Source organism: Rhagoletis zephyria, unplaced genomic scaffold (genome assembly GCF_001687245.7).
Source record: "Rhagoletis zephyria isolate East Lansing unplaced genomic scaffold, Rhagoletis_zephyria_1.1 Rzeph_scaffold_13197, whole genome shotgun sequence".
NCBI classification, from domain to species: Eukaryota; Metazoa; Arthropoda; class Insecta; order Diptera; family Tephritidae; genus Rhagoletis; species Rhagoletis zephyria.
Window position 1 is genome coordinate 1 of NW_016170268.1, and position 14,004 is coordinate 14,004.

The 14,004-nt window shown below is 33.8% G+C and overlaps 1 protein-coding gene across 1 annotated transcript; it reads left to right on the plus strand.

Annotated features, from left to right (window-relative positions):
* The first annotated feature begins 13,161 nt into the window (after positions 1-13,161).
* Positions 13,162-13,509, plus strand: LOC108378029 (uncharacterized). Its single transcript, XM_017634326.1, has one exon. The coding sequence runs from the start codon at positions 13,162-13,164 to the stop codon at positions 13,507-13,509; it is 348 nt and encodes a 115-aa protein (XP_017489815.1).
* The last annotated feature ends 495 nt before the right edge of the window (positions 13,510-14,004 follow it).

A 14,004-nucleotide genomic window follows, 5' to 3' on the forward strand; every position in this document is an offset into this window, starting at 1 on the left:
GACTACTGGCTTTTAACATTTGAGAGGAAACACGTTGAACTTGTAAGTACGAAACGCATCGCTAATGCAAATAATAAATACGAGTTTTTGGTTATAATAATTAATATCATATTTTGCAAATATTTCCATTAATATCAATATAATTTTTCTCATAAGCACTTTGGTATTAACACATGCCAGGTAAATTTTTTTTAATTTGGATAAAAATACACAAATGAATTAAGCGTATAGCGGTAATTATCTAAATGTACTTATTGACCTAACAAACGTATATGAATGTATTGGCATGTTGTTGCGTTTTTTTTTTAATATCGAGCCCTAACCGCCAAAATAACGTAAGCGACAATTTTTTCAAAATTTTGTTTTTGATGCAGAAATATTCCTAGAGTAACTAGATGTGTTTCTGCATCAAAAATAAAATTTTGAAAACAATGTCGCTTACGTTACTTTGGCGGTTAGGGCTCGATATAAGCATCGAAGTGTTTAAGTTTCTGCGGAATGAGTTTGTNCATTTTAAAATTTTGCACACTGTTGTCGTTTAGCTCAACTTAAGATATAGGACAGACTTTATCTAGATTAAGCAAGAGGTCGTGGCACCTCCCATACAAACTGAATTAAAGAAAGTCAAATTCAACTTGAATTAAAGGAATAAAATATTTGAAATATGTTATAACAAATGGGCTTGAAAAGGCCTGGTTTAGTTTGCAGGTATTTTGGCGTGAAAGGTGTAATTTAATTAAATTATACACAAGTTATATAAAATATTAAAACGAGAAATTGTTAAGAAATCTTTTGTCTGAATATTTAGTTTATTTTTAGTGGTTTGAAGAGTGTTGCCACCTGCTAAAATAATAAATTCAGTTCAAATTATTTATTAAATTAAATGAACCATTACAATATTGCTAGTAATCGAAATGGTTTTGGAAATACATTGTTTTTAAATAGCATTTAGCAAGGTTGCCACCTGCTGAAAAAAGACAAATTCAACTTGAATTAAGGGAATTAGGCAATTGAAATATATAAAACACTATATGCCTTCCAGGCGCAAGAGCTCTAAGAAGGTTGAAGTCTGAAAATACTTTAAAAGGGCTGCCACCTTTTTAAAAGTAAAATTTATTTTAACTATGTACAAGTTCATATATGATATATCGAAATATACGTGTCAAACGTGTCAAATAGTGTTGAAAAAATTTAACTTGGCATTTAAAATATTTTTGAGGTGTTTGAAGAGGGTTACCGCCTGTTTAGAAAATCATATAATAATAAATAAATGACACCTAACGCTCCACGCAAAATTTCTTTTTTGTTATTTAATTTTAATAAATCTTTTTTTATAAAAATATGGCAATACTTAAGAAAATCAACAAACTTTCATAAAAACGTCCAGCCTTTTAACTCTCATCATGAAAGAGACTTCCTCAACAAATACTGTCATTCAGCCCTGTGACGATCATTTCACCACAATATTGTTACTTTAAGCGAGTAATTCGTTTATAGAGGTAGGTATCATGGATATGAAATGAGAGGTATTTTTGCGAAGTTCAATGGAGGAATATTTCCGTTGAGGTTGCCACGTTTTTTAATACCAATTTTTATTTTATTTATTTCAAAGATATTTTTTTTTATTTTACTTTAGTAAGTGTGTATATACAGTACTTTTGCAAGCAAAATATGTACACTTTAAAATGGGATATTTTTTAATAGGGTTACCACCTTTTTTTTGTCAAATATTTTTAAACATATTATATTCAAAAAGTAAAAATTATTTTAACTTTTTTCAAAACTATTCTCTTTGTAGAATAGTGACGATATTTTTGTTGATAATTAATATTATTTTTTCAAAGTTTTTTAATTTCATTTTATTTCACTATATACTCACTATACTTCTTAAGCCAAAATATCAACCCATTCTAATATTTTTTATCGATTTATTTTGTATGGAAAGTGGTATTGGCTAGGCGTAATGTTAAGTAATAAATTCTATTTACATTATGTGCTACATAAAAAAATATTTTTAAATTAAAGCTATCCAATTTACTTTTAATTGATACTCAAACCTTGAAAATTATAAAAAGTATATGCACTCTGAGCAAAGCTATGTCAACCAGGTACTAAAAAATTAAGCAAAGGTGAAAACAAAAATTGCAGAAGTGGCTTAATGTAAAAGTAAGACACAAAATATTGCACTGCGATGTTTTCGATATCATTTCAATGCTACAAAAAGCAATTATTTATTTAAATCAATATATTAAATTCCAGTTGGCTTTATTTATATTTTAAGAGTTTACTTATAAAGAAAATATTACTGTTAATTTAATGAACCTGCGTTACAAACGCAATATCTTTGAGGCTTAAAATTTCAATTAACGCTAAAGCACTTCAAAGGATAGAAATCGCTGAGCAACATGTGAAAGCAAATGTGTTTGTGTGTATGTATGTATGTTTGTGTGCATTTATAAGCTCATAAGATGCTGCTCACACAATTTTGTGCGACAATCATCACACGTTTTCATTAATTAACATAATATGATTATTATTTTCTAACGTTTCCTATTCCGTACATTACGCAAGCAAAGGCAATAGATTTGGCCTTTTAATCCGTTCAACACGAAATGAAGCACGAGAGCATACAACCACAAAAACACGAACACAACAAAGAACAAAGCAAAATTATCGATAAGTCTATACGCTCGCTGGCACAAAAGAAACCAACAAAAGAAGCAAAAATATCAAAAGTCATGAGTTTAAGAACTGACCAATTAAAAGCATTAACTAATAGCTGTTGGAAAAAAAAACAAAAAAAAATTGCATGCACAAAGCTATAAATCCGTATATATACATATGCATATACTAGTATCTATGTATATGTTAGCAATTCGCTTCACTCCACAATACGCGCTTACCAATGCCGCTTTACTGTTAATTTTTGCGCTGAGATTTGAAAATTGCTTTTAATAGCTTAACGATTGCCAATTGAATCCACAATGATGGACGCGCTAAAACACACACACACACACATACAAACATTTGCACGTTTGTCTGCAAAGCATCTTTGTTGGCTCAAAGTGTATTGAAGTCGTTCAACAAGCTTAGCTTTGGCGCTTTTGTTTGGCCTCAACGCTAATCCATTCTTTTTCGTTTACGTTGTAGAGCGAGTTTTGCCATGATACATCGATACACACGTTCGTGCTATACGTTTGTATATTTCATAGATTTTATAGGTTCATATTTGTATGTACATTAGGGTGGAAAATTTTAAAGGCTTTCAGCGACCTGTAAGTATATATATACATACATGCATATGTACAATGTTTATTGTACATATATACGTACATCTGCTTTTGCCGAAAGTTATATTTTTTGTCTTTTTTCTATCTACGTCTACCCCTGTTCGTTCTAATTACATTTATGTTATTCTGTTTTCCATTATCTTCATTTTTATCTTTACATTTTATCGATAGCAACAACGATAATAACATCCAAAAAAATATCGATAACAAAACCGATAACAAAATCGATCAAAATTTCGATAGCAATATAAATTCGATAACAAAACCGAAAAAAATATCGATAAAGAAATCTTTATCAAAATCGATAAAAAGATCGACAGCAAAACCGATAAATCATCGATACCAAAACCGATAAATAATCGCTAACCTAATTGATAACAAAATGGATAAATAATCGATAACAATATCGATAACAAAACCAATAAAAATATCGATAACAAAATCTTTAAAAATATCGATTACAAATCCGATAAAAATATCGATTTATACATCGATACGTTCCGAAGGTATCGATAGCAAAATTCGCAAAAATATCGATACAAATTTCTATAAATTCCCCTCAGTGGGTAAACACTATACAAGACACTTGGTGACGGTTATTTTCGATATCTGTTAAAAAGTTATCATATAAGCATAAGCTACTGGGTGTTATTATTGAAAGTCTCCTGAAGAGAAACAAATTTTTCCGCACGAAAAATATTGATTCTCAAGAGTTCCATACCATTTCTACGAAAAATTGTTTTTTTTTTAAGGGCTTTCAGCGAGCTGTAAATATTCTTTGATTTCAAAAAAAAAAAAAAAAACAGGGACATACATTTTTCGGCACAGAAATATCCTACCGGGTTAGAGATTAAAATTCCCCCTTTACTATTTTTTCTTGGACCACCCTAATGTAAATAGGTAGTTCTTTGTTAAGCTATTGTAGCCTCTATTGTTACTTTGTATATTGAGCAGAGTACTGTCTACTACCGCTTGTTGTTGTTTACTATGTATTCTTTTGAATGCGCGCTGGTTTTGTTGCTTTCAACGTTAAGTCGGATCATGTCAGCTGTATCAGCGGGCGTCAACAATTCTAGCACTTTTGACATTTCCATAATTACCCTTACTTACTCACTTACTTACTTCTAGCTTGATCGCTTTGCGCGTTGGCGCCATATAAATGCATTTGTAATTAAGATAGCAGCGCTTGGGGAGCTAGTCAGCAAACTGAATACTAATAACCAATTGTAATTCGTTCAAACCTTTAGACTGTAGTTGTAGTTTCGCACAGCAACATCACAACGCTTTGAAAGTGAAACTGAATAGCGAACAATGGGGTGCGTACCAAAAACAAAAAAATACTTATAGAAAAAATACTATTATGACTGAATATTTTCCCATCGCAATCAAAAGTGAGCTGTACAAAATTCAAACAAAACGTGATTGCTTCAGGTTCACCGGTTATCTACACAAAGAAATAAGAATGGGTGTGGTAAGCAAAGACAAGTATGTACACCGAAACATGGATGGCTTAATGCATGTGCAAGGTGAGGTTGTTGACGGGTTATAATAGGAAGAGAAAATAAAATAGCCACAAAAAGCAGTTTTTGCGATAATTCTAAAGTGAAATACTAGTAAACTTGTTTGGTTTTTAGTTTTTCAGGGATGGTTGGTTTAGAGGTTATGTATGAAACTGACCTGGCAGCGCAACGCAGAGGAGGGGACCAAAAAGTCAATTACCGCTCTCTACGCCTGCAAAACGGCTAAAGGCAAGAAATTTTGTCTCAAACCCCACATGGGGTACAGATGTGGTGCCTCCTATATTATAATACGGCATCACAGACTGGTCGACGGCATTCATGCTCATCACAGTTGCGCTTCCGTTCACACGCACCAAAGCCACGGAGACCCTCCTAAACTTTCTGCCTTAAACCTTTTTGGAGAGCTGCAGGCGAGCTGCAATGCGGTTAGAATAAATGCACTGTCAAAATTGAAAGACACCAGATTCGGTCACACCAACATTGTAACCAATTACCCCGACGCGTTTAGCTCCCAAGATTACATAACATCACCGATGGAGCTCGAGAACAAGTTCTCCACTCGTATAGATACGAGGAAGGACTGGGACGACGACTCGGTCGGTAAATCTAAGAGTATGAAGTGGGATACTCACGAATGATCTCTGCTTTAGACTACAAGACCTTGAGTAACTATGTATATGTATATTCCGATAGCCAAGCAGCTATCAAGTCACTGGATTGCTGTAAGACCTCGCCAATAACTGCGATATAATATAGCCAAGTCCTTAACGATTTAGCTTCAAAGTGTACTGCTCATATTTTGTGGCTGCCAGGCAATAGAGACATTCAAGGTAATTCTGCAGCAGATGAGCTTGCGTAGAAGGGAACAACCCTGTCTGGCGTCAACTCCTCTAATGCAGCGGCAATACCGTTATCTACCAGTTGCCGCGACGTGTACGAAGTCGAGAGTGTGGAATACTACCTCTCTCACTGCCTTGATCTTATGTGGGCAAGAAGACGCTCATTTAACCACCACCTTTTCTTCTATCTAGCCGACTTAAGTGAAGCAAGCATTCACGAATTGTGGCGCTTTCTGAACCTAACCAATTCGTTCTGCTTGCAGGTGAACGGACGGGTTCGAACTCGAGCTCTCAATTGGTATCACAACGGAGCTACTGGGTCTAAGTGTGCCTCTCTGCTATGTTGGATGAAGGCAGACGCTTCAATTTAGCCTAACCGTGGGTTATAGTTATTGAACACGCCTCTCTTGCCAAGAGCTCACTTGGTAGCAGGAAAAGTAATTTTTCTATACTGATTCCTATAAATCTAATATAAAATATCTGATTCCGAATCCGGTTCCGAAAGTCTCACCTCCGTAATATCCGCATTATGAAGTGCTATTAACAAGGACAATAAAAAATAGGCAGCCAAGCTTCTTTAGTAAGCTAAAGTTTCACACCAGTATTAGAGTTCGATCTGATATACATATGTACCAAGTGCTCCTTAAAAAAAATATCCACCCATAGGTTAAGAGTTAACACAAACGAAAAAAAATATTCTTTACTAATTTTATGGGAAAATTCTTATTGATTTTATTAATAAATTTTTTTTTAAGCATAGAGAAAATCTGCTTGATTGCATCATTTAAAGAGAAGCACACTTCTCAAATTCATTAAATTCCTACTTGCACTCATTCAAAAGTTCTTCTTCTTAATGCTATGAGATGTCTTCTTGCATTCATTTTTAATTCACATTCAAACAGAGTAGTGTCGATAAGTCCAGCACCGTTGCCAAGCAGATAGAGCTGTACACTATCATTCAGCAGGCACCGGGTTCGCGGACAGGTCAGCACAGACCTGTTTTTTTGTTTCAATTTCTGATTTCCGAGAGAACTCCTTGTTGATTTTATTGAAAAGATAAGCTCGCTAAAAACCAGAATGATTATTTCTCGAAAAAAAACCCCATAGAGATATCCTCTAATTTTTGTTCTAGTTTATTCGATGATTTTCGCGCTGCGTAGCCATCATCCAATGAATAAAAGTAATAATTCTTTCGATTTGTTTTCCTAATTATCTCAGTGGTGAGAAAAGTGCTGAATAAAATTCTTAAATCTTTAAATCTTCAATGGGAAAGGTAGGGAAATTAGGAAAATAATTAACTCTCATTTAAATATATGTATGTATGTATGTATGTATATGTTTTGGTTATAAGCTAATATGCTGACTTTTACTCATACATGTACATACATATGTACATACCCGCATATGTATATGCATACATTTATGTATACATAGATTTTTTAACACAATATACATACATACATATAGCTTAGCTGCGCTACAACTGTAAAAACCAGTCACCGCAAAGAGCAAAGGTAACAACTGCCGGTCAGGGTAATACTTTGCTTAAGTCATAAAAGTCAAAAGCCAGCTACTAAAATAGAAATACGTATAATTATTTATAAGTTTATATGTATGTATGTATGTATAAAAAAAACTGGTAAGCCTTTTACTTACATTAGTGTGAAAATTTTCAATGACTAAAAGCCAGACATTCAAGCATTGAAGCACATTTGGCATATTAATCTTTTCTTCACCAGCATTATTCCAACATACTCAACACATACATACATACATACATACATATATTTATTTATTAATAACAGCATATTTACGATGTTTTCATCTAACTATTTTTTTATGTTTTCTATGCAAATCTATGCGCTTTAGTTATTCCATTAATGCGCTAGACGCCCTTTCCTATTTATTTTTTTCTTGTTCGTCATATTTTCTTTTTTTCTACACATGTAATTCTCTTCCTAGGTAGATAAATGTTTACGGCAAGAAATATCCACATAAGTGAAAGTTTCTCAGGCATATTTCGCTTTTATGATTATTTGTTCGGCCAGCTGTTGGATTATTTGTTAAGATAGACATTAATTTCAGCCTAAATGCAGATGCATATATATATACATACATACATTGTATCTGTATATATATGTAAATGTATACATACTCGTATATATGTAGATTTGTATGTGTTACCACATGCATCTGCATATGGGGCGTTTCATAACAAAACGAACGGGTTCACACTTCATGTGTTTCAAAATTTTGCAAAAATGCGTAAACATATTTAATAAATAAATATGAAATTTCAGCTTGATTAATACATTTCTTAAAACTTTACAGCACAAAAACAAATACAAATCGATTTAATAGTTTTCCAAATATCTCGTGAACGGGGCGAGGAAAAAATTTGGAAAAAACTCACACATACACACATCAAAAAAATTCTTTATGAAAATAAATATTTTTAAACTTTGTTTTTCTTGAAAAATTTTTCACATACAAATTTTTTGGTAAAAAAAAATGTTTTTTTTTTAACAGACCTCTTCTATAAAAAAAAATCGTAATGGTAGCTCTGCGTATTGTGCAATATTTAAGTATAGTATTATGGGGTGTACTCTACAATAATTTGAGTTATAATTTTTTTTTAAACCGAAGTTGAGTACATTACAAATTTACAAGTTTTTTTAATTTTCTTTAGAGCTTTTTTGGGCCCATTATATTTTAATATAAAAAAGTGCAAGTTTTAAGCGATTGCCAAATTGGCTTTTTGAAATTTTTTAATTTTTGGTTTTCGCAGTTTGTGCACTGAGGAAATAGAAAAATGTTAAATATTTATGGATATTTTTTCCAGAAGCTACGCATATAATCAAAAAATTACATTATACACTTACGAGGTAAAATTTTTGGAAAACTGCGATCATATTTTTATTTTGCTACGCCACTTTGATTTCATGAATTGATGAATACGCTTTCAATTGCACCATCGCATGCTTTTTTAGGTTTAAATTAATTTTGGGAAGCATGGATGTTCCGTCCAAAAAGAATACCCCAAATATATTTATTTATATTGAACATTCTCTAACCCTACTACTTGTTGCAGCCAGTTTGCAAATGTTGTGCTTGCAAAACTCTCATAAAAATACAGGTTAAACGTAACTTCTTGAGATGAATTCAAAAATTTGTTTAGTTTTATTTGTTTATCATAGTAGTTCATGTATTTAATAAATGTTTTTGTGATACATATAAAATTGAAAAGATATTTGTTTCACAAAATGTTTTTTTCAATTTTTTCACGATTTTTGAAGATTTATATATTTTATATTGAATTTCGTTTCATACACTCGGTACCTCCTGAGAGATTTTTTTAAGATTTTCGAGTTCTTTTCGAAATTTTTGGACTTTTCGAGATGTTCATGGAACTTTGCAAAATGAGGCTCACACATAGTAATATACATATGTACACAACACCCTACACGAAATTTTAAATCTTCTACATTTGAAATGAACTTCTCTGGCCTGTTGCGTTAGCTAATTTAAATTATATTTATTTACAAGAAAAATTGCCCTAACCATTTTTATTCAATACAAATTTCTATCCCTTCCCACTCCTTTCCTCTACCGCCTCTCTCTAAGCTCGTGGACGTATTTCACCTTTGCGTGGACTAAGTAGTCTTAGCCGCCCCCGCGGTGTGCTGCTTCGTTACAAACTGCATAGACTCGATCTGTTTGCGCAGCTTCTCTTTGAAAATGATTTCTCGATTTATGACTTGTAAGTCGTTCGTACTACATTGCTGTATGTGCTGTATGCTGTCCGAGATGAGTCGCGTCGTCAAATTTACTTTCGATTTTCTCAAAAGCAATGGCTTTTGCGTTGAACGTCGCAATTCCTCCAAATGCATAAATAGTTGGTAAGTGATTGAGATGTTGTTGCTGGCGTTTTTGTGACGTTTACTATCCATGACCAAGATTGATTGCGCTTTGAACGTTTATGGTGGTAGACCGATAGTTAAAGTATTGATTCTCTTTTTTTTCTGCCTTTTGCAGTTGATACTTGGCTTAGAATGTTTTGTGTGAGTGAGTGGATAGAGAATTTATAGTTTCTTGGGTTGTCAGGTAAAAAAAAAATTTAATTAAGCTCATCTAGCTGAGGGCTCAGGCATCTAAAGGACTCGTTAGCGATGATTTAAGGTTACGTTCGAGGTGATTTACAATACAGGTGATATACTATGTTTATAAACAAAGGTATTTCAAAACAAAATACATAAGACAGGTAAGCTTAGGCGCTAAAAGTGGTTGGAGTTGTTTACTAGCCTTGCGCCTTAATTGAAGTTTGATGCGTATACACACAGAAATATATGTAAGTTTGTGTATGTAACACTCAAGAATCCGACGATATCGCCTAAAGTGGTTATAGCGCCATCAATGCAAGATTTACTAGCAAAAACTTCTAAATGCTAGAAATATTTTTAAAGTCCTATATCTTTTACTTTAATTAGCTTGGAAGTTATTACTAAAGCTTTGCTGTGACAAGGTTCGTTGTTTAAAGCATACCTAATAAAAATGGCAGCATTTCATACAAAGCGGAAAATATTTAAATATTTTAAGGAAATAAATCTTCTAGCTGCAATTTTTCGATGAATGGATTGATTACATAATGCAGCGGTGTTTTTGGGGGCGAAAGAACTCCAACTCAGAATGAAAGACCAGACCCATAAAGTAAACCTCTAAATCTTAGTGCATTCTCAGGTCAAACTTCTTTTGCTTGGTTATATTATTAAGTTAGAAATTTTTTGGCTCGAGTGTTTTTAAGATAATTGAAAAAGGGTTAAAAGTCATATCATAGCGAAATATTTAGTACGGCTAGATATAGTAAACCCATTATTTCTCTCACGAAATAGTCGTTCTGACCCCTTTTTTGAAAAGTGTCAATAAAATGGCATTCGGGTGGTCGCTCAAGGGTTAAAATGTTTTAGAAAATCATTCGCCGGAAGTTTCGCCAGGGATACTCGCAGACAAAATCTTTATACAGAAAAAAAAATAATAAATAAAAAATTTCTCCTTTAAAATATGCATCAACATTTTGCAATCTTTTAATACTATTTACATTGCGAATGAACACAGCTGGTACCCAATTTTTGTGTACACTAAAAAAACAAGAATATAATTTTTTTCGGTATGGAACAATCCTACTAATATTGGATCACCCTGGCGTACAGGCTCAATATTCAAATATTTATAAAACTGTGTTTTGCCATTAGTCGAAAGAAAAAAAATTAGTTTAATGCCGAAGGCGGGATCTATCCCGCAATACTTCTGGCTACGCCACTGGAGCAATCTCCTTAGACGCGGTGGCCTATTTCGAGCTTACTAACCAGATGCTGTAGTACGGTATTTGTTGATTCCCCTTAGCAAACTAAGTATGATATAGGGACGTTGAAAGCCTCAATTTTAGTGTGGATTTATGTTTTAGCCAGAGACATAGCTATTATAAGAGAAAAGCATAAAATTCAATCAATATAATCAATTATAATCATTATATTAAGATAAGTATTTTTCACGTCATCTATAATTATTATTCAAAGACTTATATTGTAAAAATCCTTTCATAATAATTATCAGAGACATAAATATTTTTGTGTCTTCAAAGACTTTTATTTAAAGACTTATATTATAAAAGTCTTTTCATAATAATTATGAGCGCGAAAAGAATTTTTAAGTCTTAAAAGACGGGACTAGTTCAGGATAATTTCAGGATTAGTTGGGGCCCAGTTCGGGGCAAGGTGGGGACCAGTTCGGACTAGTTGGGGAGTAGTTTGCGACCAGTTGGGGCTTGGTTTGGGACCCGTTAGGGTCTATATACAAAATTTTTTCGCACTAATAATTATTATCAAAAGACTTTTATAATATAAGTCTCAAAATAATAGTCTTTGAAGACTTACAAATATTTATATCGCTGATAATTATTATGAAAAGACTTATATTATATAAGTCTTAAAATAATAGTTATCGATGACTTAAAAAAAATTTGCTCACACATAATTATTATCAAAAGACTTTTATAATTCTTTCAAATATTTTGATGACTTTTTTAAAACTCCACCATGGAATAATTATTATTCTGGGTCTCTGGTTTTCGCTCTTCTTCTTCAAAAAAAAAAGATACATACACACAAATACATATAGTGGGGAAAAATCATAATTTAATTAGAAACTTTTCAATAGTAAGAACCAATACCTTTATTTATATGCACAAAAGAGACTAGTACTTCAGTCTGAATTTTGGTTGATAAATTTTGCATTATATTCCCAGTACTAAGCATTTATATGTATGGCACTAAAGTTTTATGAATTTTTGCTACTTCTCAGAATTTTTTTGTAGTAGTACCTACTGATGCTGCGCCTGCCATCGCTCACATATATTTTTTACTAGAAAGATGCTTGAAAGTACAGTTAATATAAATTACTGGTTGCTTTCGCAGGACAGTACTCATACATATATACATATGTACATACTTACAAATATTTATATATATTTGCATACGATATTTTTTACCTACAGAGCAGTGACAGGATTCTTAAACAAATGCGGGGAAACCCCAATGCGATCTTGGGTTTGTTATTGTTAGTCATTCTCAGCGTACGTAAAATATTTTACCGGGATTTAATTGTCATAGTATTGTTTAAATATTTACCTCAATTGCCGTGTAAGTGTCTCAAACCATTAAGGCCTGCTAGCCGACAGGTCTACAAAGAAACGCATAAATGAAAGAAACATATATTTTCTCTACACACACACATACATAGGTGCATCCCCAGCCTCTCCGCATGCCAGTGGCCACAAACCAAAACAAAACAATGCTGCATGTTGACATCACTTCCGAATGCCGTTTAATCCGCGCAAACTCGCGTCTAGACATGCCTGGCCGTTGTACATTGTTTAGATGGCGACACGGCGCTGCTGATGACTATTTTCCCAGAAACGTCATACATTCACGCACTCAACCTTTTGTTCAACTAACATGATTTTCCTTAGCATAGCTGTCAATGCGCTCCAGAAACGCCCCGTGTAAAGGCAGCGGCGGAAAAAGGCATTAAAGCAAGGATGCGCGCGGCGGCCGTTAGCTACGAGCGGACGCGAATTGCGCGGGTGACTTTAACACCGCGGAAAAACTCGCAGGTGTGCAGCGTTGAATGTGTGCCACCAGGTAAGCGAGTGTGTTAGAAAAATAGCAAAAGGACGACTGCCTGCCGCCAGGCAAAAGAGAGCGCCCACAAGCGCGCCAGGCGGTCAATGCCGCTATAAAAGCGCGCAGCATGCAAACAATGACGCATCATTCGTGCATTAGCACCTCGAGCGTGTGTGTTTGCTGCTCTGCAACGTTTGGCGCAGTTGTTAAATAAATAAATAAATATTGCTATTTAAAGTTGTTAAGTGTTTTGGCACAGCGAAGTAAAGCAACTTTTATTGCGGTACTACTTTCGCCTTTCTAAACTACGTCTACGCATCATTCCAAAGAAGAAATGGGTTCATTAGGCCACGCAAACGTACTCACCAACAACTTCAGCAACTGCAGCAAAAAGAACACATCAGTACACTACAAGCTATTCATGTATCAGGAAGAGTTGCGCCGACGCAATGCACGTCAAATACGCATCGCCAAATCGAAGATCTCGCTAACCGACTCGCTGATCACTGAGAATGTGCAGCACTTGCATGATTGCAGCCTCGAAGATTTGCGTATCATCAGCCGCGAAATGTCATTCAAGAAGCATTTGCAAAAGCAGGTCTCGCGCTATTCCAAGCTCACCGCATTGGGTGTGAATATCGATCTGCATCTACAAAGAAGCCCAACAACTACAACGTTATGAGAGAAGTAATGCGCGCAAGGCAGTTTTGTTGTTTTCATGTGTGTCTGTGTGTGTGTACGTTTCTGAATAGTTCTAAGTTATGGTAAACTGTACTTGTGTTAAGCTATTTAGTACCCCTGTGACTATTTGTGTAATTTAATAGTACTTTGTAAATTTATTCATCACTTAGCTTAGGTGCATTAGGTTAAGCGTAATTTGTTGTCTATTAAGTAATAATGATTTGTAATAATAAACTAAATAACTAATTGCTTGTATCAAGTTTTAAATCCAATTGTGCCTTTGACATTTTCACATGCCATATCGAGTTCATAGTTATAACCTCAGGGTTATTATATAACATTGCTTACAGCATAGGAAAAGTTAATCCGGATTAACAGCGCAGTTGATCTGATCGAAATTGTTTGAGATTAGATTTCTTAGAAACATGCTGTTACTTTAAAAAACGCGTAAATCAAAATTTAAAATTTTGTAGACCATTTATAAAATTTCGACGAA

Bases quoted from the DNA above. Each gene is read 5' to 3' on its own strand.
- LOC108378029 (XM_017634326.1), top strand. From the start codon at position 13,162: ATGGGTTCATTAGGCCACGCAAACGTACTCACCAACAACTTCAGCAAC.